The 26,418-nt window shown below is 33.8% G+C and overlaps 2 protein-coding genes across 4 annotated transcripts in view; both read left to right on the forward strand.

The window, feature by feature from the left end:
* LOC126742333 (ATP-dependent RNA helicase p62-like) overlaps nt 1–26,418 on the forward strand; it is a 67,358-nt gene that overhangs the window by 13,374 nt on the left and 27,566 nt on the right. The window contains exons 5-7 of one of the 3 annotated variants that reach the window (XM_050448977.1): nt 6,045–6,223; nt 11,862–12,027; nt 12,215–12,597. The exons of 1 other annotated variant lie outside the window; for it this stretch is intronic. In XM_050448977.1, coding sequence (XP_050304934.1) covers nt 6,045–6,223; nt 11,862–12,027; nt 12,215–12,222 — 353 coding nt within the window. In that variant the 3' untranslated portion in view covers nt 12,223–12,597. Of the gene's footprint in view, nt 1–5,023; nt 5,520–6,044; nt 6,224–11,861; nt 12,028–12,214; nt 12,598–26,418 lie in introns of those variants that run through there. One more of the 3 variants, XR_007662538.1, reaches the window with a different exon arrangement.
* The window catches only part of LOC126742320 (uncharacterized), a 49,037-nt gene continuing 46,593 nt past the window's right edge, over nt 23,975–26,418 (forward strand). The window contains exon 1 of the mRNA XM_050448968.1: nt 23,975–24,142. Coding sequence (XP_050304925.1) covers nt 24,141–24,142 — 2 coding nt within the window. The 5' untranslated portion in view covers nt 23,975–24,140. The remainder of the gene's footprint in view (nt 24,143–26,418) is intronic.

A 26,418-nucleotide genomic window follows, 5' to 3' on the forward strand; every position in this document is an offset into this window, starting at 1 on the left:
AAATTAATGCATTAAATATTGATGTTATATATAGGGTGTCACTGTTTTAGTAAAAGTAACTCTAAGTTTTCACTTGATTTGCAGAAGAAAAGATAGTACAGTAAAGCCTCGATAGTCCGGACTAATAAAAACGACGGTGATCCGGATTAACGAAAAATTCGGATTACTGAAACATGATGTCTTTTTACATGCATATATGTTTTTTGTTAGGGAATATTATATGTATATAACTAAAAAATTGTCTACAAATATGTGATAAACGAGAAAAACAGACATATTAAAAGGATAAACTAAATTACATGTTTGCTAAGTAGTAGGTACTTAAAAAAGTCTGTAATTTTTGCTTGCTTTACTTTTTCTTGGTTTTTCATAAAAGCCATTTCTTTAAGTCTTTGAAGAACAAGAATATCATGCAATGGCACTCGATTTTCTTCAGCCCACTTTAAGCATAAATTGAAGCCCTTCACTGCTTCATCATTTTTGACTCCTTTCTCTCTCCCTTGATTTTCGTCATCATCTTCACATTCTTCGCTGCTGCTATAATGCATTTCGTTGCTTTCTATCTCATCTAATATCAAGTTGTCATCATTTTCAATCCAGTTATTCACTTCATTAGGATTTATCTCGTTTTCACTTAGTGTTTGGAGCATAGCCGAAACATCCGTTAAAGCTCGTAGCTTTTCCTGTAATTGCTTTAGCGAAATCAGATCATCGGCTTCGTATTCTAAATCACTACCGAAAACCGTTTTTTTTTTGGAATTACTTTTTCTCGACATTTTTGTAAAACCTCTACGTTAAGTTTTGACCATGCATTGCTCAGTAAGTATGTTGCAATTTTGAGATTTAAGGTCTTTAATACCTGGATAACATTTTCTTCATTTTGTGATAAAATGTGCGCCAAAAGGCTCTTACGGTAAAACAATTTAGTCAACCTTATGGCATTTTGATCCATGGGTTGCAGCAATGCTGTTCAATTTGGCGGAAGAAAGATTGTTTGGAAATGGCCATCCTCACTCCTCAGTTCTTCTGGCAATCTATGGCTTGAGGCATTGTCAATGATTAAAAGAGCACGTTCAGTTAGATTTTGGCTTCTTAAATACTCTTTTACTTGCCTAATAAACGAATTATGAAACCACTCTTTAAATATTGCAGATGTCATCCAAGCATTGCAGGAATTTTTGTACTCTACGGGTATGGGTACATTTTTAAATGCTCTGGAATTTTTTGCTTTTCCAATGACGAGAATTCTCAATTTGTTAGAACCATCTCCATTTACACATGCCAGGAAAGTAACCCGCTCCTTACTTATTTTTCGTCCTGGTTTTTTTCCATTTTCCAGTACAACGCTGATACATCAGTATTGTAAACCTGCGTAGGAATTAAATTCAGGTCTTTCATTTTCTGTGTCAACATATTTTTAAAAGGCTCGACAGCAGTTTCGTCATTGGATAATTTCTCACCACAAATTTTCAAAGCTCTCAAACCATGTCTTTTTTCTGAAATTTGCGATCCAACCTAGACTTGCTGCAAAATTCTCATTTTCATAAACATCGTTGTAGAATTGCTTTGCTTTGGCTGCTAAAATTTCATATGATACGGGAACGTTGCCTGCAAAACCATTCGAACAATCACTTTTCCATTCTGGGATATTCAGGTTTTCTTAGTGTTTTCCTAGCTTGTGGTACGCTATCACAACCGCTAATAAAACTAAAAATAAAATACGAAACATTAGCAAAAATAAAACGTCTTTATAAACCTTGGCACATACCTTTTAATGCTCAATTTGTTCTTTTTAATATCCGAAATTGTGGATGTACCTACATCGTATTCACTAGCTAAGGCTTTTCCACCCACGCCACGTTCTAATCTGTTCAGTATATAATCAAGCTTTTGTTTTAAAGATAATGTTTTATGCTTTCGTCTTGGAGCCATATTCCCCAGTATTGGTGTAGGGAGGCCAGGAAGCGTTTTTACTAAATATAACCCGTCACGCCCCCAACAACGTCACTCCAACGTATAACCCGACTCAACACATCGAGTGAAAATATAACCGATTGCAACTCAACATGCAAATAGATCAGCCAATGTGGGCGCAATATAAAATAATCAATTTGTTTATATTTTTGAAGCATAAGCAACAATTTTGAAAAAGATATTTTTTATATTCCTACTTAAATAAAACTTAATACAAAAGTCGAAATTTATAATTAATCCTACATTACAAGTTTCATGTTCTGCTAAATCTGCAATCCGGTTATACTCCTTTTTTAAATTATCCACTGCTATTTTATGTTCTTCACTGCCTAAAATTAATTTAAAAATTAAACAATATACTGTTTTTATTTTTTATTTCCTTGCCGACTATATTATTATAATCATTCAAATTAATTTCCAAGTCCGGTTGTGTTTGAATCATTTCATCTACAGGGTTATTCAGTTCTTCAGATATAGTAGACTCGTAATTTTTTGTCGTATTTTTAAAGAAAGACTTGTTTCTTTCACCAGTTGCGATATAGACAATAGTTTGCCTATCATTCTCCTGTAACCGAGGACTTGTAGAAATATTAATATTTAAGGTATTCTCTACAGCACAAAGATCTTTACAGAAGGCCCCTCCCTTTCCACTAGCACAATTGCATAAAGCGCATTTTGCGACTATGGTATAATTCATATTTTTATCCTGAGATGAAAATACTAAAAACATGTCATCATCAACTTTCTTCGCCACAAGATTTTCACTTTCATTTTTTAATTTTAAATAATTTAAATAAAATTATTTTTGCTCCGCCTATTGCTTGCAAATGATATAAGGCGTCTCTTATGGTAATTTCTAGTATGTCACATAAAATCTAATAAAGCCACAGCATTAAATGATTTGCATCTCTCCAGTATAATATCTTTTAGTACTCTAAATGATGCTTCAACATAGTTGTTTGTGTTATGGCCTCTAGTACATAACCATTTTCTGTAGCAGTGACACCATTCAACTCTTCTTTTCCACAAACTTTTTATATAGCCAATAAAATTTTCATATTGACACCGTTTACATAAGCTGTTAAAGAATTCCTGAGATTCTTCTTCAGTTTGTGCATAAAGAATGTAACAGAATTCTAACATAAGTTTTTTCTTTCTGAAATATCTATGTGGTTTTTTGAATCCCACAACCATCTCCATACAGCTTGACATACGTGAAACGGAACATAAAATTAAGGAGGTTTGCGGAAATGCTGATTTTAGTGCATTGCGCTCTGCATTGCTGTCATTGGTCATGAATACTTTTGGTGCGCCATTTCTTTCAAAACCATTCGGATATTGACTTTTTAAAATGCTAAAAGTCAAATTATAATTAATTTCTGTTTGAGCTGTATGCAAAAAACAAGCAAGTGGAATTCCTCCAGTTTGATGCACACCAATAATGAAAGTTTAACAGTAGACGTCTGATCGCAGGAGCCAGTAGAGTCAACAAAACGAATTTCACTAGAAAATGCTTGTTCATGAGCTCGTTTCATAATTGGTGTTAATATTAAAATAATAAGTGGATCTTCATGAATGTATATAGTTACATCTACTTTACGGTATTTTTCTTGTTTTTGGTAAAGAATATTTAGAACAGTGTTCGGATCATTATTACTTCCATATTTATTTTGCCTAAAATAATATTTATTTATATTATTAGTGCTAGTGCGTTATTAGCATTATTACGAGTGGGGATTGCCATGAAGACGTCGCCGTCGTAGACCGAGTCTTGGTTATTAATTAAATAGTAATGAGCTTTACCGCACGTGTAATTTACAAAACTTTATCTACGACAGTGTAAATACAAAAATAACCTCCAATTTATAGTCAGCGGTTGACGATCGACGATCCTGTTTACTGTTGAATTTCAGTATGAGCTTATGGATTTCTATGCTATCACTTATTAACTCGACGGTGCATGTTTATAACTGATATCGTAAGCTCATATTGAAATTGAACAGAAAATAGGACGTAGAACTTGAATTAAAATATTTTCATTATCCATTATTACACTTTTAAAAAGACACAGGTGGACAATAATTAAATAAGAACTGTATTTGTTTTGATTTAGCACGTGGTGCGTGGCTGTTGGCGCCCAAATGAGGTTCTTCATAAAATGTGATGTCACGCACGTTTGCACGTTTTTGAGTCCAATATTATTATTACAGCATAATTGTGATTGTGCTGTAATCTGTTATATGGAGTTGGAAAGCGTGTCTTGTGCTGTAACGGGTTATGTTTAGTAAACAGCGCGATCCGGATTATCGCGTACAAGCGAATCCGGACTATAACGTACATAATAGCGGCAAAATTCGTGTTCGGACTACTGAAGCATCCGGAGTAACGCATGTCCGGATTATCAAGGCTCTACTTGTATTGACATATTTTGGTTTTAAGAAAGGTATGATTGATTTAGTAAGAAAATGAATTCCTGATACCAAAATAAACTTACATATGAAGGGATATAATCAACTTAAAATAAAAAAAAAATACAAATTAAAAATAGAACATAATGATTTGCTTTAAAATGTTATGCATCCAATTAAAATGTTTTTTGGTATATATAGGGTTTGTTTATCACTTGTGATTGTGTTATTTCTCATGAAAATAAATGTTAACATGGTTGTTAATGTAGTTCTGCATTGGATATCTGACTGGTGAGTTTAGTAGCATTCCATGGGCATTTTCCAGACTGGTATTTAACTTAATAAATAGGTAAATTGTAGTTTTTAAAGACTATTTATTTTATGTTTTAGCATTTTTTTATTGAACTACAAAAAATCATTCTAGATAATATTACATATACTTTTAGCTTTAAGAACAATGTGGGTAGGGTGATTTTAAATGCCACCCTGCATTGCTTTATTACGAAGTTCATTTTTTATACTAAAGTGCTTTTACTTTTCAATAAATTATTTTGAGGGGTTTAATATCACCCTACAAACAAAAGTTATCAACTTGTATTATATCATTGTATTAATCAGTCTGGTTGTCCTATTTGTTTCAGAGGCACAAGCAGGATAACAGTTGATTTAGCCCAAAATTAAATGAGCTAAAGATATGGCAGATGTTGTGTTCTAAAAAAAAAGTTTAGGATGCAGTATATTGTCTTGCGGGTGCCTCTATATGACCAGTGGAAGATTTTAACGCCGCCTAAATCGATATTATTCTGACAATGTATTTTCCTCCAATGCCTCCGTGCAGTGTTATGAATTTAAAAATAAAAAAAATTAAAAGTTGTGAAGAGAGCTGAGAGGAAGGATTCCATTCATCAAATGGAATAAAGTCAGACCAATAACAACTATATCTTCCTATGGTCGAGCAATTTAAAAAATCTGCTGAAGTGTTTGAGTAGACCATTTGATGACTAAATATCAGTATGGGTCCACTTAAAGCAAAAGAAGCAGATATGCTACTAATTTGTCTTAAAAGTTACTCTATTGTGAATTGAATCTTGAGCCACGATTGACACTTCCTGGATTTTCGTTAGAGACTCGATCATGGTTAGTATTCCTTTTTTTATTTTTTTCTCATATTTTAAGTTATTTTGCATGATTTTGTCAAAAATTACTTTGGCAGAACTAATTTTGTAATGTAAAGGGTGTAGGTGAAGTTTAATTAATGATGATTGTTTTGCTTAAACTGAAAAATACTGTGTGTCTCATGCTGTTTGTGCGTTTCAAATTGTTTCTATACAGGTTTCCACAAATATGCTCTGTATTGCTTTAAAAAAAAATTAATGGTTGATTAATAATTTTATTTCCATAAACTTACATTTCTTCACACTTTTTCTTAATAAAAATTTTGGTTACTGGGGAAATATAAAAATCTAGTACTAACCAGTCAGTTTTTTTTTAAATAATTAGTTTCATTATAGGGGCCTTAGAAAATTATTAAAATAACTAAACCTAATATATATATATAAACAGTAAAAAAAAATAATTTTAAATGGGAATTGTTTCTATTTAAACAGCATGAGATTAATATTGCCTTTTGACATGATCTGATTTAAATTTTCATTAAAATAGATGTCGATGGTATCAAATATGTAGTCAACTATGACTACCCTAACTCTTCGGAGGATTACATTCATAGGATTGGCAGGACTGGAAGGTCTGACACCACTGGAACTTCATATGCATTCTTTACGCCCAACAACTTCAAACAAGCTAGAGATTTGGTGTCTGTCTTGAAAGAGGCTAATCAGGTAAGGTTCATTATTGTATGATTTGGTAGTCATCAGTTACCGTAGTTTAAATGGGTCATTTTAAATTGTAGATAAATTTGAAGCCATTTTTTTAGTCTCCTGATAGTTACTGTTTTCATGAAGTGCTAAAGTCAAATTTAGTCTTCCTCTAATCTGTTTATGATTGGGACCCAAATCGTTTTGATGTTTTATCTGTCGCTATATTCATGAACATTGTAGGTTACCCTATATAATTAACAAGGCGATTCAAAAATAAGTGTAATCCTTACATCAAACTAATGAAATTGGGACTATGTTCTTTTAGTTCCTTTTGTTGTTATTTAAATAATTAAATAAAATATTTCTTATAAAATTTTACATTTATTTAAATAAGATACAGTAGACTCGCCATATAGTGAACTATACAAGAATTGTTTAAAACAACTTAATGTAGTACAAAACTTTATTTTAAAAGTTATATACAAAAAACAAAAAAGATTTCCTACACAACAATTTTATTCTGAAGAAATTTTTAATATACGCTCGATTTACATATTATCAACATGCATTTATACACATAAATCAGAAAAAATCAAGAATTATGTTAGTCATTCCTACACAACCCGAAATAATATAAACAGACACCTAAAAATACCAAACATAAAAAAAAATAACGGGCAACATTTTTAGGATACTTGTCCCCGAAATTTTATAACATCTTACCAAACAGCGTAAAAAATATAAATAATATTAAAAACTTTAGTAAGGTCTGTAGAAAATTTATTCAAATATAGATAAATTTTAATTTTTTTTAAATAGTTTTGGGAAGGGAAACTTTATTGGAGAATTTTTGTTTAGCTGTAGATTATGGTTAGTTATATTTTATATTATTACTAAAATTTTGTGATTTCTCAGCATACGCAAACAGATGTTGCAACATCTAGGTGTATGTTAAAAACAATGACTGTTAACTATTATTATTGAGTATAATTAAGTTAAAAAAAAATTTGTTATAATATAACCAAAATGATTAATAAATTTAAATTTGAATTTTTTGAATTTGAATTAATGCACATCCAGTGCACTATATCGATTTGTTCACTCTATCAAATTTTTTTTTAATGTACGTATTAAAGCAACGTTTGTCTTTAGAAAACTAAGTTTATTAATGTGAAACAGAAAAAATATTACATATCTAATTAAAATAAAATAAAAAAACGGCAATCTAATCTATTTTTTTTTTTAAATGAAGTATTTTTTGTTTGCTTTTTTGTTTTTAGTCCTGTTTGCACCATCGTATTCCTTAAATTTTGTAAAACGAGTATACTAGAATATTCCACTTTATCTTCATTTTCTTCGGCCCATTGAAGGATATTGTTAATGGACTTTATTGCCGAATTTGTTGTCGCTCGTTCCTTATTTACTACCATTTCTTCTTGTACTCCATCATCTTGATCGTTTCCATCACTTCCACTTTGGTCATTAGTTTCTTTTTATTCCAATCGTCTACATCAATAGGTTGAATATGAACTTCTGGATTAAAAGTCTGCAACAAAGTAATGATTTCTGATCTCGCTGTGTCAATGTCTTCACTTCTTATTCGGCTCCGTAAAACACTTAAGGGGATGTTATCTTCCTCATCGTCAACTTCGTCGGCTAATGGTGAAAGTAAATTATGCCAGCATTTTTCTATAACTTCAGGCCTTTCCACGCCAAAGCCAAATGAATGGCGTCCTTTAACGAAATATGTTTTAGAGCGTCTCCGATATCCTGGTTAGTTCCAATAATTTGTGATAAGAAATTTTTTCGATAAAATAGTTTTGTCAGACGAATAGCGTTTTGGTCCATTGGCTGGATTAGCGGAGTAACGTTAGGTGGCATATAAACAGTGAAAATGGAATCATCATCACTTCTTAGCTGTTTTGCAGGTGGATGGCTTGCTGCGTTGTCCAACAAAAGCATGGCTTTAACTGGATGTTTTGGCTCTGTAGGAATTCCATAACCTAAGACAAGAACAATTGCTAGAATAATGTGCAGTTTAAATTCTTAAAAGGAACAAAAAGGGCGTAAATTTGTAAAAATCGTAGTCCAAAAGGACTGAAACCATTTTTTCTAATTTTCGGGATACAAAGATGGTAAAATTTAAAACGTCTTCCTATGACAAAACTTACCTCAGGAATAAACATTCGGTGAAACCATTGTTTGAAAATTGCTGACGTCATCCAAGCAGTTTTGGAGTTTCTATAATGGACGGGACAGTTAAAATTTCGAAACGAGCGGGGATTTTTTGATTTCCCATCATTTATTTTAGGCGCGAAGTTCTTTTAGAAGGATCAACAAGCTCGGGTTCTGACGATAATTTTTCTCCTGAAATCGTTAGGAAGCGTATTCCAAAACGTTTTTTATACTTTTGCATCCAACCACTGCTCGCATTAAAAGAAGGAAATTCCTTGTATTGACTGTGAAGTAACTTGACCTTCTCTTGGATCATTAAACCAGTTACCGGAAAATTTCTCTCCCTTCTTTTTAAGAACCACTTATATAAAGCTTTTTCCATTCTAGGACACTCTGATTGTCTCAAAGTTTTCGCATTTCCAGGTCCTGGGAAAGTACTATTGACTCGTTTCAAAATCTTTATCCTTCTGTGACGAATCGCGCATATAGTGGATTTAGCAACACCATATTGTCTAGACAAAACGGTCACTCTGACACCTTTCTTTAATTCTAATATTTTGGCTTTATCGCTTAGGGTTAAATGCTTTCTAATTTTTGCCATAATTATTCTGGCGGCGTGACGCGACCTACTGCACCCAAATACTAAAGAAAACTAAACCGAATATCTTTTTCTTGTCTTAACTTGTTTGTTTACCTAATAAAACTATTGGGTTTACTATTCCGAGAATCAATTTGTTCACTTGACAGAATACATTAAAGAAAACAGTGTGTTCAGTATAACGCGAGTCTACTGTATTAGTCTTTTCTAATAAAATTTGTGCTAAATCTGATTTAAGTGTCAAATTAAGTTTTAGTCAAAGGTGTCCAATTCTTGGTAGAAAGGGATAAATAGCCTTATTTTTCTTTTCATATTTATACATAAAAAAGGTATTGTTAGTTTAGGTTACTGGAAAGCGACGTGATGACAATATTTTCTTGAAAATATTAGTCATTCAAGTAATAATTAATACAGAAAAAAGGACTGAATTTAAAAAAATATATATATTTTCAATTAAAAGAAAATCTGTACAATCCGTAAATTGGCGCATTAAGATAATTAACATCCAATACATTAAATTTATAAGTTCATTCTTTATATTTTTTAATCTTTTCATTGTTCCGCTATCTTGAAATCACAATTCATATTCTCAATTAATTTGTGACTACTAGTATAGGTACTCAATTGTAATTCAAATTTTTCCAGCGAAGAAAAATCATAATTTATAGTTTTTTTATCAACCACAAAATGTGTCAGTCTATCCCTGTTAATTTGTTCATAAACGGTGCTTTCTATTAGTTATTAAATAATTTTTAAGGTTTTAATGTGTCTCTTCATACTGCAAATGTTTGGAAATGTTCTTTTTAATTTAACGTTTTCTCATTATTTCTTCTTACACAAATTGTCATTAACAGATTTTTATTTTAAACTTCGGAGCATTAAAACCTTTAAGCATATTTCAAGATTTATTTACAAGAATAATGGAGATAAAAAAACGAATTGGGATATACACTATCGGACAAAAGTAGAGCAACAAAGTTCAATTTTATTCATGTTTGAATTAAAAAAAATTATTGGGTTGTGATTTTTCGCTAAGCTTAATGTCACACCATCCTTACACTGAAAGTAATATTTCAGTACATTTTGGTATACTTTTGATCATTTTAAGAACGGTAAATATTAATGATTATAAAAATTGATAAGAATGGGGGCGACAAAAGTAGAGCAACAAATTGTATTTAACAGTATTATATTTGACTTTAGTTCAACAAAAAATATTTAACACATTTAACAAAAACAATTAAAAATAATACATTTATAATTGATAGAATATCCATTATTATTAATTACTTGCTGACAATGGCGCGGCATTGAAGCAATCAACTTTTGAATTACATTTTCGGGAAGACTTGCCCAAACTTCACTAACTTTATTAAGGATTGTTTATTTGGAAACATTTGGGTACGAATACGACGTTCTACTTCTTCCCAGAGATTCTCAATGAGGTAAAGATCTGGGGATTGTGCTGGCCACTGTAAAACATGAACATTATTTTCCCGAAACCACTGTTGAACAACTTGTGAAGAATGTTTAGGATCGTCGTCCTGTTGAAAAATAAAACGCAATGGCATTTTCCATTCTGCATAAGGAAGCATAACATTCTGCATGATATCCCTATAAACAAATCGGTCCATCGCATCATTAATAAAGTGCATAGGGCTTAACCTATTCCATGAAAAACAACCCCATAAAAATACACTGCTTAATTGTAGGTGTTATGTATTTAGGATTAAACCTTGTATTGATTGGTGGCCTCACACGCCTCATTCCATCAGAACTGAATATTTTGTAGCGCATTTCATCACTGAATAGAACTTTTTTCCAGTCATTGACGGTTCAGTTTAAATGGCTGCGTGCAAATGCCAACCTTGCTGCTCTATTTCTTATTGAAACTAACGACTTTTTAGCTGGACGTCTACTAAATAACTTTGCGTCTACTAACCTTCTTTGTACTGTTCGTATACCAACCGTAATTTCTGGAATTTCGGCAATAATTCGATCATTTTGGGAAATCCTTTTGACGCGTCTGTCAGTCATTACTGATGTTTTCCTTGGCCTTCCCGATTTTGGAATTTTCTCTAAATGTCCCCTCTCATTATACGATGATATTATTTAGGACACAGTGAACCGGGGTAATTCAAACTGTCTTGAAATATCGGCTTGTTTGTTACCTTCCATGAATCCATTCACAACTCTGCTTCAAGTCTTTTGAAATTGGAAATCCTCTCGGCATGATTAATGTTACACAGAAATGTTCAAAAAAACATAAAAATCACCTTACACAATTATTTTATCCCTTTACTTTTGCTAAAACCCTTCTTTTGAACAAATTATTTGAATATTGCTTTACTTTTGACGCATTATTATGAAGCATTTAAACTTAAACGTCAAAATAAAATCATTTGTTTTGATTGCGAAAATTTTTGTTGACATTGATAATCATAGCCCACTTTGTAGTTTTAAAACTTAGTGGATTTGTATACATTATGCAAATATTTCTGGAAGTGTTGCTCTACTTTTGTCCGATAGTGTACCTCATTTAAGATGTTTATCCATCTCCAATTATAATATGAACAGGAATAAGGGACTCTTATGCTTACCAGTGGGTTCATAATTTATAGTTCACCATCATTCTTACTTATCTCATTTTCATTATAATGTTATTATTTTAAATTGCCTTCCAAATTGGCATGCCTTTACTCAGTAACATCGGTAAAGCATGAATGCTTCTGGAAGGTAGATAAAATCGGGAAATATGCCTTCGGTGTCCACACATATCGTAGTCTGGATCCCATCCTCAAGTTTCCCTACATATACAAATTATTTAATCACTATTAGTTGTAATATGCTGTATTAGTAGTATTAATTGGATTGTCGTTATTCCAGATTATTTGTCCGAAACTGCAAGAAATGGCCAGCCGAGGTGGCGGAAGCAGCTACGGAGGTGGAAATAGAGGTAGATGGGGCTACGGAGGTGGCTTTAACAAAGGTCGCGAAAACACCGGACCAAAACAGCACGTTAGGTTTGGCAGTGGAGGTGGATATGGAAAAAGTATGTATTTTAGATTTTAGGATTAAAGATTAAAAAACTACCTTTTACCTTGTCACAATTAATCTTATAAAATTGGGAATTTTAAAGACTTTGTTTTTTAATCTTTATTTTACAATATTCCAACATTTAATATCTGTTATGTAGAAAGAAAATAACGACTTTATTAATGTGTTTCTTTTTTTTTCAGATTACTAATCAATTCCTTAAAACCAAAGCAAGGGAGATGAGCTTCCCTTATTTTGAATCTTCAGTATTCCGCATTGTGGATCCCACATCAAACCTATATTAGGAGAATTTTTTATTTATTCTATGTAAGGCAGAATTTTGCTGGCTGTGTTGTCAGCATCTTTAGTTAAATATTTTTTCCATTAAACTTACCTAGCATGTGTCGTTTTGGATACTCTAAATTTGTCATAATTATAAAGAGTTGTTTTATGACTGTGATAGAAATAGATTTTCTTCTTAATTTAGAATTTAAGTTTTTCATGAAAATGTGGAAGGAAACTTGCAAGGAGTAAGCAAAATGCACTTTCGAATGTGAATGTAAAAGAATAAAAAGAATTGATGTTTCTTATTTTGTGTCATTTTATTTCTGAAAAATTATGTTTGGTTGAATGATGACATTTTGTAAAATTCTTCGAGTATTGTTACTTCCCTACGCGAAGTAGTAAACGACTGACGAATTAGTCTATAGCAGTGTTACTCGAACTTTTTTCGTGACAACCCTTTTTCTGATCTGTTTTAGATTTGAAAACTTAGACGAATGGGTGTTTTAATGGTTTAGATCAGTCTTCCAAACGAATCCAATACCGTTGAAAAGTATAGCCACGAACTTAATAAATATACGTGGAATGCTAACGCATATGGCCATGATATCCGAAAATGACCACTGCATGATGGCCGCCATTTTTATAGTGGTTGTGTCCTTTCGATGTTGGTCACTCTGAAAATTTTTAATGTTGCCAACAAAAAATATATTAAATAACGGTAATGAAGTTGACGACGCTGACGTTTGACGTGTGAGTATAGCGGATTGCCTAGTTTTTGGCGATTTGTAAACGACGCTTGGGTATATCGTCTGGAACAGGCGATGTATCTTTCTCCTTATTTCAAACTCAAAAATGCTTTATTGTCAATATAAACATAGAAGTTGTAGACAAAGCCAATAGACTGTACATTAAATGAATAAAAACGAGAAACTAATTTAAAATAAAATAAAATTATATAAAACTTTGAAAAATACTTAAATGCTAATCATTAAAAAATTCACTTAAACTATAGTACGCTTTACTAGCAAGAAATATTTTCGTCCTTGTACGTAGGCTTTTTTCAGTCTTAAGTTGTCTTATTTCTAGTGGAAGTTTATTAAACAGCTTTCTACCTCCATATATGATAGAGCTACGGACAAGTTCAAAATGAGGAATAGGTAGCCTCGACAAATAATTTTGTCGCGTATTATAGTGGCTTCCTAAGTGGAGTTCCTGTTTATATTTTCTAAAAACTAAGCAAACTGTTTCCAAAATAAAGATACAACACAGGGTTAAAATATTATGACTTACAAAAAGCGGGCGACATGAGTCACGAGGCTTGGCACATAGATATCTAATGGCCCTTTTCTGGAGTACAAACACTGAACTAAAAAGTGAATTTGAACATGAACCCCAAAAGCAAATTCCATATCGAAGGTGCGACTTGATAATCGCGAAGTATGCAGATCTGGCGATGGAGAAATTAAGACTGGTGGCAATAACCCTTAGGGCGTAGCAGCCTGATGAGACTTTTCTACATACATTCACAATGTGGTCTTCAAATTTAAGGAACTTGTCTATGGAAAGACCCAAAAACTTACTGAACGGTGGCATGGTGATGGCTTCATTATTCAAACATATATCATTTGTATTACATTTAAAATTAAGGATATTTGTTTTGGAAACATTAAATGTCAAAAAATTTGCATCACACCAGTCTTTTATTTTTAACAAATCTGCACGTATATTGGCCTCCATTTGAGAAACATCAGAGTCATGCCAGAGGATGGTGGTATCATCGGCAAACAATGTAAATTTGCCAATTACCTGCAGTTGTGGCAGATCGTTCACATAAATGAGAAAAAGTAAAGGACCAAGTACTGATCCTTGCGGAACACCCACATTTATATTAAGTTCCTTAAAGATACCACCATTAAATTTGACAGCCTGGACACGATTTGATAAGTAGGAACGAAACCACTCAAGGGCAGTTCCTCTGAAACCATAGAGCTCCAGTTTCATCAGCAGCACTCTGTGACTCACGCAGTCAAATGCCTTGGACAAGTCACAGAATACCGCTGCTGCAACTCACCAACATTCAGTCGGTTGTACAGGTGCTCTAGAAAGCTAAAGATAGCATCATTTGTGCTTACAGACTCACGAAAGCCAAACTGGTGAAGACTCAATAGGCCAAACCTATTTAAAAATGAAACCATCCTCACCTTAACGAGCCGTTCCACTATCTTGGCTAAAGTAGGCAATAACGCTATAGGTCTAAAGTTAGAAGGACAGTCGCGATCGCCACCCTTGTAAAGAGGAACAATCATTGCTCTTTTTAAGCACTCTGGGAAAATTCCAGACATAAATGAAAAGTTAATTGACTCGGCCAAGACTTGCAAAGCAACAAGAGGTAAAGCAGAAAATATTTTAAGAGAAAGCCCATCCCAACCTGATGAACTCTTATTCTTAATATTAACCACTAACTGTTTAAGCTCTTCTACACTTGAGGGGGCAAAAAAGAAAGATTCGGCTACTACCACATTGCTGATATAGCTCCTGGAATCTATTTTTTGTGAGAGATTGGCTGCAAGGTTACTAGCAATATCACAGTAGAAGGAATTGAGGACATTGGAATCTAAGGTACTTGGAATAACCAAGACATTATTTTTGCCCCTTAGCTCATTTAAAATCTTCCAAGACTCTTTTGCTCTGTTGGAGGAATTATTTATCGTCCTTTGGAAAGTAGGTCCACTTAGCCATTTTGATTGAGTTTCTGTAAATCTTGCGGTATCTGTTATAATAATTTAAAAATGTTGCATTGTTCATAGCGTATTTCCTAATGTAAAAAAGAGAGCGCATATTTTTCCCAGATACTCGTAAACCCTTAGTATACCAAGGTATTCTATTTCGTTTCTTAATATTGACAACAGGAAAAGAGTGTTAAAATTGTTTAATACTATTTGATGAAAGCTATGCAGTGGGCTAACAGTAGTCAATACATTATTCCAACTTGACATATTGCAAAGCAAGGAGAATTTGCGGAAATTAGCTCTAGCATAAAGTCTATCGCGTACACTAACTTATTCTCATTAGCTGCACTATTAAGCTTTACTAACCCCACTATTGCCTCATGGTCAGACAAACTGGCATTGATTGTTGTACACTGATTTTCGTGTTGGTTAAAATTCGTACAGAAGTAATCTATCAGTGATGAAGAAAATGCTGAAATCCGGGTTGGCTGATCCACGTGCATTTTAAAATTAAATGAGTTTAACAGATTAAAAAGCATTCGATTTGATCCATTAGATTAGATTTGATCCATTTAATACGTGAATACTTTATTACCATCTTTATTTAAAGGTATTTGGTTCAGTTTCACAAAACCGAATTGTGAATTGTCCGTCTGTGTTGTTTATAATAGAATCGTATATTAATTTGTTGACAGAATAATATATTTTTACTATATAAACCCTTTATAATTACAAACCCTCATAAAATCATCTATATTTTGATTCTTATAGATGGTTGTACCTATTAATGTGGAAACACTGTACATGGAAGGAAAGTAATTCTCGTAATAGTAAAAATAGAATGAAAATAAGTGTTTTTAACTAAATTTGTTAACTAAAAACAAGCAAAAATTTAAACGAATACCTATCATGATTTTCATGGTATTAGTATTTATAAGATTCAAGATTATCAGAATGATAAAACAAATATTTTAAAGTGCATGCATCTATTCCAAGTTGATTGAAACTTTGTCTCATTTTAGGTGAGGATTACTTTATTTCATAAATTTTAACGAAATTCTTAAAGAAGTACCAGAAAAATCACAGCTCTAACGCAACTATCTTAGGCGCAATTCACACAGAACGGGCGTATGGGGGTGGCGTGGTAGACAGATGCATGTGCCACTTGCATGTTCGCTTATGGGGCAATACAGATACAAATGGCGTGGCACAGGCGTGATAAGTCACGCCACGTCACTTCGACGCCACGAGTGGCCTACACTAGTGGTAAATGCCAAACAGCGGTTTATATTGCTTTTTTTCGTCTATTTGCTAAAATGCGGGATGATTATTTATTTAATACCGAGTTCTGTGAAAAAATGCAACAGTATGCAGTTCTATACGACTATAGAAGGTCGGATTACTGCAATAGAAGTGCACAAGATCAAGCATGGGAAGAATATCAAATAAATTCAATGAAAATGGTAAGTATGTACGTGTTTATTAACAAAAGATGTTTAAACTCATGTTTTCATTACAAATTATACGTTTGTTTCAGTAACCGAGTGTCAAGACCGCTGTAAACACACGCACAAGTAACCGCTGGAAAAACATACGAGGACGCTACTCAAAATATAAAGCCAAATTAAAAACAAAATCAGGATAAGGAACAAAACGAGTCAAAGAATATTATTTGGCCCCACGTCTCTTTTTGGATCCATTCTTGAAGTCTTGTAAGAGTAAAGGCAACGTGGATCAAGAGTCTGCCGACGCATCATCGAGCCACCACGCAGCTGCAACGAGGTCACAATCTAATGAGTCTAAAGTCAACTCCAATGCTGATGTACTCTCACCTTATAACATTCTATCCAGTCGTTCCTCTTGGTCGTACCACCTTCCAGTGTCGTCTATCAATGATCAACCGATAGCAATGAGAGCACCTAAAACACTACTACAAAAAGAAAATTATTTTAGAAAAAAAAGAAGTTTGCAGCCTTAACCGCTATTAATGAGGTCAACCAGCAAGATTACCAGTACTTTGAAAAAAAGCAACAATTGCTGGAGACCCAAAACAGCACGAAAACGAATGCCACAATCGATCCTCCTGACTCAGACCTGCCGTTTTTAACTTCATGAATTCTGTTCAGAAGCGGCGTTTCAAAATTGGAATTTTGAATTTAGCCGAGCAAATACTATCCTCAACCATTCCTGAAGCCTCTACTATCCTAATGGATAGTTCTCAATCTTGGATTGAAGATTCGGTAAATAGAAATCTAGATTCAGTACCGCACAGGAACACGGATGGATTTCATTTGAGTAAATTTATACATTACAATAATTAATATTAGGGTAACATTATCGTTATTTTTTTTAGATTAAACAGAAATAAATTCATTTAAATATATTTTCCTCAACTTACCTCAGCGTTATTAAACGAAAAACCAGTTTTTTCTTTATCTACCCACAAGGGATGTATTCAGTAACTCATTTGCCTTTGAATGTTAGCTAAATTTACAAGGTTCAACATATCTTGATCATTTTCGTCATCCGAAAGCATTGCAACTTTCCTACACAGTCATATACGTAACAAATAAATGACAATAATTACATTGAATCCCTTGTGAATTGTGCGCGCCACGTCCGCTCCATTCCAATTCCATGCCAGTCCCACGCCACCGCCATACGCCCGTTCTGTGTGAATTGCACCTTAAATTCTTACCTATATGTAACTTTCTATTTTGTATTTTTGTAAACATATCCTCTCAAAAACTTTAATTGTTTTGTTTTCCTACAGTTGGCACAACTAAAATTTGTCAGAGTGACCAACATCGAAAGGACACAATCACGCAAAATGGCGACTCCCTAGTAGTGGTCATTTACTTTTCATTGAATTGGCAGTCCAGGTATATTTATAAGTTCGTGGCCACGATACCCAAAAAATGACCACTGCCTGGTGGCCGCCATTTTTATAGTGGTTGTGTCCTTTTGATGTTGGTCACTCTGAACATTCTCAGTGTCACCAACAAAAAATATATTAAATACCGGTAACGAAGTTGACGACACTGACATTTTACGTGTGAGTCTAGCGGATTGCTAAGTTTTTGGCGATTTGCAAACAACGCTTGGGAATGTCTGCAACAGGCGATATAGCTTCCTCCTTATTTAATAGGTGAATAATGTATCACTATCCTTATTTAAACGTATTTGGTTCACTGTTTCTGAAAACCGAATTGTTGTAAAATGTGTTTATCATAGAATAATATATAGAATAGTTTATTTTTACTATATAAACTTGCTATTTTTTATTATACATTTATTGTATTACTATAGAAACCCTTATAAAATCATCTATATTTTGATTTTTATAGAAGGTTGTAACTATTAATGTAAAAACACTGTACATAGAAAAAAAGTAAAAGTCGTACCAGTAAAAATAGAAAAAAAATAAAAGTGTTTTTAACTGAATTTGTTAAGTTGTTAAGCAATTAAAAATTGAAACGAAGATCATCAATTCAAGTTTAAGTTGCATAACATGCATCTAGCCCAAGTTAATTGAAATTTTGTCTCATTTTAGGTACGGATTACTTTCTTTCATAGATTTTAACAAAATCTTAAAGAAGTACAAGAAAAATCACAGATCTAAGGCAACTATCTTTAATTCTTAACTAAATGTAATTTTTTGTTTTGTAGTTGGCGACATAACCTCTCAAAAACTTTAATGTTTTGTTTCCCTACGATTGGCACAACTGAAATTTGTCAGACTGGCCAACATTGAAAGGACACAATCACCTAAAATGGCGGCTCCCTAGTAGTAGTCATTTACTTTTCATTGAATTATTTGAATTGGCAGTCCAATTTATTAAGTTCGTGGCTATAGCTAATAGCTATATTCGAGTGAACGCTGGTTCTGATTTCGGTTAACCGAAGTGATACCAACCGTATTTGTTTTACATTTAATGACGTCATTGTTTACTTTTGGTCTGTCATATCTCGAACCAGACCGGCGAGGTGGTTATCTGATTTGGTTTGGATTTTTTTGTAAACACGAGATTTTTGTAAACACGAGATAAAAGACAAAATTGTTTTTATTGATAACATTTTTTTATTTGAACTTGAATATACAATAATAAGATCCCACAGGATAGTAATAATTAAGCAGTATTTATATTAAACCAGATAAAATGGAAAATGCACACTTTTTAATTAACGATAAGTCCATATATATAGAGGCTAATATTTCTACTTGCCATTTACTTCTTACTGGTAGCTTTTTTTGTATTTCTTTTTTACTAAAGTAAATAAAAACTACATACATCATATTACTCTCGGTTACTACACTGCAGAAATAAATGCAGGGCCTTTATTACTCAATAATTTATTTAATAGCCCTTTAAATTAGTAGGTATTTTGTTTTTAATTCTTAGATGATGATTATACACTTGACTATTTAAGACAGGTGGCAATGACAGGCTACTTTGCTAGTTTGGTATAAATTATGAAAATTTTGATGTTGCAACAATAGGAAGAGTTGAGAATCAGCTACATTGTCCTGAAGCATTAAAGTTATATAATAACTCACGAAGGTTTTAAACATAAAAAACTTAATAATTATCAAAAACTTTAATATTATAATACGTGAATAAATAGCCACATCGAGTCAAGAGCCGACTTGTTTACCCCCCAAAATCGCGACGACTGCATCCCATCGTTTTTACTTGAGCAGGCACGGTTCCACGATGATTCACCTACGTTCTCGGGTCATTTTTCGGGTGGTGTGTTGATAAATTCCCAGGTCTTCGACCAGCCGATATATTCGTGATGCTACACTCGGCCGTGCTACCATCTTTTCCGTCCCGGAAAACTTTTCCCATAGTTACCTGTAAAAACAAATACATACATATTATCAAACAAATTACACTTTGGAGACAGGAACGTTGGAGTCAACGTAGATGCTAGCTAGACATCCCACTAACATCACAAATTTCCTCAGTCTCCTTTATTTATCTAAATCATTTGTCATTAACTAAAATATTTTCCTCAGCTTTCGTGTCTGAGTCACTACTACTACTGCTTTCACAAGCAGCCGTAAAAAGCTTCATACGGTCGACCGAACTAATACCTCTGTATTTCTTTTTTGAGCCTGGCAGGTCTTCTACTACGTATCTGTCATTTTCAAGTACCTCTTTTACTATAAAGGGACCCTGATACTTGGGCACTAACTTTGCACTTTTACCGTCATTTGCAAGATTTGCCCGTCGTAGGACTACTAAATCCCCTATTAGGTACTTGTGACACTTCTTTCGTTTTTTATCAAAATAAGCCTTTTGCCTATCCCGATCGTCCTGAATTCGTTTTCCAGCTTCTTCTCTAGTGTTATAGATATCGTTATCCACTTTTTCGTAAGATACAGCCCCACTTAGAAATTAATCGTGCATTCCCCTAGGCTTGTACCCAAATAGCAACTCGTAGGGACTTTTCCCTGTCGCTTTATTAGTCGAAGAGTTCATACTAAACGTAATAAAACTAATTGTGTTATACCACTTCCTCTCATCTTCATGAGACGCTGCTATTGATGACAATATTGTCCGGTTGTAACGTTCTATTTGGCCATTTGCACGTGGTGTTGCTGTGGCATTTAAAATGACCTGTATACCAAGATTTTTGGTAACTTCTTTAAAAGTCTCACTCGTAAAACATGAGCCTCTGTCACAACTTATTCGCCTAGGTACGCCAAATGTCTGGAAAATATATTCCAAAAAAGTTTTAACTGGTCCAGCCTTTGTGTTTTTCACCGGCTTTACAAATAAAAATTTTGTAAAAGCATCTATTGTCATTATCAAATAAGCATTTCCTTTTGTACTTGTTACAAAAGGTCCTAAATGGTCCAGGTGTAAGGTATCCATTGGAATCGTTGCCTTTGGGATTGGATGTAAGTGACCCTCCTTCTTTCCACTGGGTACCTTATTGTATGCACAAGGTAAACAAGCTGAGATATATCGACTTACATACTTCCTCATCCTAGGAAACCAATACTTATTTGCTATATTTTGCACTAGAGTCCTCTCAAGTGCAAAGTGATCCATATTATCATGTTGGAACATGGTTACAACTCGTCGAGCTGTTTTAGGTACATACCATCTTAGTCCATTTTCCATATATTTATATAATCTGCCATCCTTAAGCTTAAAATCTTTGTGTATCTGTTGTTCTTCATGATCTTTTGGTTTGGACGAGAGAACTTCAATTAAATATTTTCAACGTTCATCTTTTATTTGAGTTGCCAAAACCCAATCATCATTTGTTACGTCTACCTGAAAGATATCAATAGTTTCCTGTGTTTCCTTGGGTTCTTCCACAGGATTACGACTCAGTGCGTCTACGTGAGCTATTTTCGTCCCTGGTCGGTACTCAATAGTAAAATTATACTCTTGCGTAATGAGCCACCATCTACCAATTCTAGGGATAAGGTCACGTTTCGTCATGGCCGTCCTTATAGCGTTACAATCGGTGACTATTTTAAAGTGTAGTCCCAGCAAGTAAACTCGAAACCTCTGCAAAGAATTCACAACAGCCAAAGTTTCTTCTTTGGTAGTTTGTCGGCTATAATACATTACAGGTCTTAGCCTATTGTCGGCTTGTTGCTGCATTAGTATACCGCCGAGACCAAGCTTTGAGGCGTCAGTATGAAGCTCTGTATTTAGGCAAGAATTATAGATTGCTAAAACGGGTCTCTCAATTAGTTTTTGTTTAAGTTTAATAAAGGCATTACTCTGTGCTTCTCCCCATTCAAAACTAACATCCTTTTTAGTTAAGGAAGTCAACGGGCGTGCAATTTGAGCAAAGTCTTTTACGTATTTTCTAAAATAGCTGCATAGCCCAATAAATTGACGAATTTGGTGGACATTTTTAGGAATAGGAAAATTATCAACGGCCTTGATTTTCATAGTGCCCGGTCGAATACCACTGGCACTTATCTCGTGACCAAGATAATCTATATGATGTAAAAAAAAACTGGCATTTTGACAGGCGTAAAGTAACTCCTGCATCCCTAAAAGTTTCAAGTACATCAGCGAGGGCTATTAATCCAGATTCAAAACTTGGGGATGGCACAAGTATGTCATCCATGTATGCCAGAGCTGTTGAAAATCTCATTGCACCTAAAATCTGGTTAATGGTTCTTTGAAACATTGCGGGTGCGTTGACTAAGCCAAACGGCATTCGGACATATTCATACTGACCGTCCGGCGTAACGAATGCTGTTTTCTGTATTGAGTCCTCCGCTATTTTTATCTGGTGATATCCACTAGCCATATCAAGCGTAGTAAAATACCTACAGCCTTTAAGTGCTTCGAGATGATCATCCACTCGTGGCAAGGGAAAACAATCTTTTATCGTTTTTGCATTTAGGGCACGGTAGTCTACACACATTCGTGTTTCACCATTTTTCTTTTTCACAAGGATTATGGGACTGTGTACTATTTTGAGTGCATGGAATCCCTCTAGCAACAACTTGGTCTTGCAAAATACTAATAGTATTTTCTGACGTGTTCAGAATTGGAAGTCTTAAATCTGACGTAGAAGTCACACATCTTGGAACAATGGATTCTTTTGTAAGAAAATCATGGTGATCCGGAAATGCATTATAAATTAAATTTTTCCATTCTGTCCAGGTGTGGTCATAATTTTCCAAACTATTGTACCATGTCTTAGCTAAACCTTTTAAGCGCGACTGCATATGGTAAATTGTTAAATTTTCGTCCCAATTATTAATCGATTTTAGTTGATCCTTCTTTTCGACCCACTTAATGGAACTCATTCCTATTAAATCAGGGGAGAACTCAGGAATACAATCAGAACGAATATTCTGATTGGGCAAAAGTGGACGAGATTTTTGAGTCAAAAGTTCTTTTACGGCATTTTCCAGATTTTTAATTTTTTTATTTTGGTCGGCAATAATGGACTCATTCATCTTACTTGCAACGTTCTTTCTTGGTGGTGTGTGGCTTTTACGAGATAAGGAACGTTTCCTTGACTTCCTTGGAGCTTTTCTGCTATATCTTCCATAATTAGCAGCACTTTCTGACCCTGAACTTGAGGTAGAGGACGAAGAAGAAGAGCTGCGACACCTTTTATTTTTCTTGCCCATGATGTCACAATTTTAAAACACTTATTATTAACTTAAGCCACTAAATAATTCCTTAAAACACTAATGAGGTCTTGTAAGATAAAACAAACAAACACTGTAATCCAATAAGTCTCTTCGAATAGAGCGTTATAATCCTACCGCTGCACTATAATAACTCACGAAGGTTTTAAACATAAAACACTTAATAATTATCAAAAACTTTAATATTATAATACGTGAATAAATAGCTACATCGAGTCAAGAGCCGACTTGTTTACCCCCCAAAATCGCAACGACTGCATGCCATCGTTTTTACTTGAGCAGGCACGGTTCCACGATGATTCACCTACGTTCTCGGGTCATTTTTCGGGTGGTGTGTTGATAAATTCCCAGGTCTTCGACCAGCCGATATATTCGTGATGCTACAGTTAAAAGTAAAGTTTTAATATTAGCCCATGCCAATATGTGTATTTGAAACGTAGCACAAATATAGCAAGAACCATCCAATAAAAAAACAGCAGAACCATTGCATTCGGGTGGTTTGGTATTAGTTATGCGTTGACGTCATTATTTGTAACCAAATACGTCAAATATTCTGTTAATAGCGTCAAATGGCTGTCAACCAGAGCCAAAACCGGAGTTGAATCGAATACCAGCTATTATTTAGACTCTGACAGCTGTTAGACATGACGTCATTCGAGCGCAATCATATGATGACGTTTACGCTTAAGATATCGTATAGCAACCGAGTAAGGCGCTTACTCGCTAAAATAGGGCTTTAGATTGGGAACCCTGACGTAAGACGTAACTGGCATGTGTCAGTCCGGTCACCTGTCATTTTGCAACTTACGTACGTTCGTTCTAGCCTTTGGCTGTTTTCCTTCGATTCATTCGTTTGTTCGGGCGCTGCATCAGATAGTTTACTGAATTTTCCAAATAAGTTGTGATAAATTGAAAAGCCATTAGTGAACAATTAATATTTCTGAAAATTAAAACCCTAGGAGTTATAAAATGTAAGTTTTCAGAACATAATAGAAATGCTTGAGGCAAATCCTGTAATGCTTGATAAAAACAAGATGGCTGCCTGCAGCACTGGGCCACACCATTCCTATAAAATTACTTATCTCAAGCCCTTTAAGTTGGATGTGTATTAAAATTGTATATTTTTTAAGTTTTTTTTAAAGTAATTACTAGTTTTAATATTTAACTTTGAGTCTTTCTGAACCATAGTTTCTGTCTTGAAGTGGCAACCAGGAGTTAGACCTGTATCACACAGGCTTGCTTTGTGTAGATGCTGTATTCTAATATTCTTTTTCCAAAACTCAAGGTTAAAGAGCTGATAACACAAATTAGCTGTATGCTCCTGGTTAAGATTCATTATATCTTTTTTATCCTCTCTCTCATTTGGTTTTCTAGCTGTCTTGCCTTGAAGAAGCCAAAAAGCAGACACACTTGTTGGCACTTACTATAGTAGTTCTGTCTCTTCTGCTTCCTATGGAGTATCCTTTGATGATTTAACGTTTTTTAAAACGATTTATTTTGAAATTTATTTAATATAAATTTCAAAAAGTGTGCATATTTGGTTTGACTAAGGTGTCTCGAGTATTGTTTGAATAGTTCTTAAAATATTATTAAATTATCTAAAAGAAGTTCTAGTTATATATTAAATATAACTATGGAACTTTCCATACTTCTGTGATGAAAGCTGCACCTTAAATATAAGGTGCAAGAAATATAACAAATTGGGTGTACTTTTGGGTGCAGATGTTTGAGTTGTTGGCTGGATTCTGTGAATGGCTTCAAAAAATTTATAATTTATCTTTTTTGATTAAATTAATTATTGGTATATGTTAGAGAGGTAAATATATTTTTTTTATTGTAATAATGATTTAGGTCAGATGACAAAAATTTACTGGCTGAATAAATTTCCTCTAATTTGAAAAAAAGGATGTAGTTCTTTTCATATTCTATAATTGGCATGGCATTCAAAGGCATTCCATCTATTCTTACAAAGTGTTTTTAAAGGCTATAGTTGGCTGGGACCTGTGCTCTTCCTATTATATGTCAATGGCTTGCCTGAGCTGTTCCCTTCTGATATGATTTGTCAATTCGCCGACGACACATCAGTTATAGTTGCCAGAAAGACAGTGGCAGATCTTTCACGGGGCTGCTCATCCGCAGTGGAGCGCATGAGGACCTGGTGTCTGGACAGTAAGCTGTCTTTGAACTCTGGTAAAACGGGGTTGATTCATTTTTCGAAGGCCAATATTGTCTCAGAATCTCTACTTGTGTGGTCTGGTGGGCAGTCAATCCCTGTAGCCAATAGTATTAAATTCTTAGGAATACACATTGACCCCAATTTAAATTGGGAGAAACATATTAAAAACCTTTATTCCAGATTAGCTAGCTTGTGCGGATTGATTAGAAGATTAAGGGATGTAGTGTCTGAGGTATCTCTTCGCCTATTTTATTTCGGACAGGTACAATCGATCTTACAATATGGTATCTGTTTCTGGGGATCTGCAAGAGGAGCTCTAGATATATTTAGAATGCAAAAGCTTATCATTCGTTGTTTATTGGGCATGACCTACAGAACTTCCTGTAGACCTTACTTCTGCAAACTAAAAATACTCACCCTTCCCTCCTTATACTTTCTTCCTTGGTGTTATTTGTGAAGAGACACAATCATTTGTTTGTTGAGAATAGGGAAATGTACGCTGAGGATGTGACTATGATTACACGACATAGAAGCGATCTCCACATTCCATTGCATAATTCAGCTTACTATGAAAGAGGTTCTCATTATAGGGCCATCAGGGCTTATAGAATGCTACCTGCTGATATTAGAAGCATTGAATCTACAGTCCAATTTAAAAAAGCTGTTTACCACTGGTTGCAGATTAAATGTTTTTATAATTTTACTTTTGGATAATAATTTTAACTTATGTTAGATATTTAGAATATTTATTTTAAATTTTGTTATTTTGTTTATATAAGTATATTGCCTCTATGAATTCTAGATAAGAAAAATTAATGTATCCTATGGGAGCTAGATCCTCCTTTGTATGACGTTGCTTTGTCGTCCTGTATACGATTTTGTTGGCAAATAAAGGATATTATTATTATTATGGCTATATATACAGTGGTGGCCAAAAGTATGGAAACTTTTTTAATTTGTATTTTTTTTAAGAAACCAGGAATATAATAAAGTTACTCATATTGTGATAAAGTATATATAATATATTACCTAACTTAACATATTAATTTGAAATTAAACGTATTATAAAAA

Source organism: Anthonomus grandis, chromosome 1 (assembly GCF_022605725.1).
Source record: "Anthonomus grandis grandis chromosome 1, icAntGran1.3, whole genome shotgun sequence".
NCBI classification, from domain to species: domain Eukaryota; kingdom Metazoa; phylum Arthropoda; class Insecta; order Coleoptera; family Curculionidae; genus Anthonomus; species Anthonomus grandis.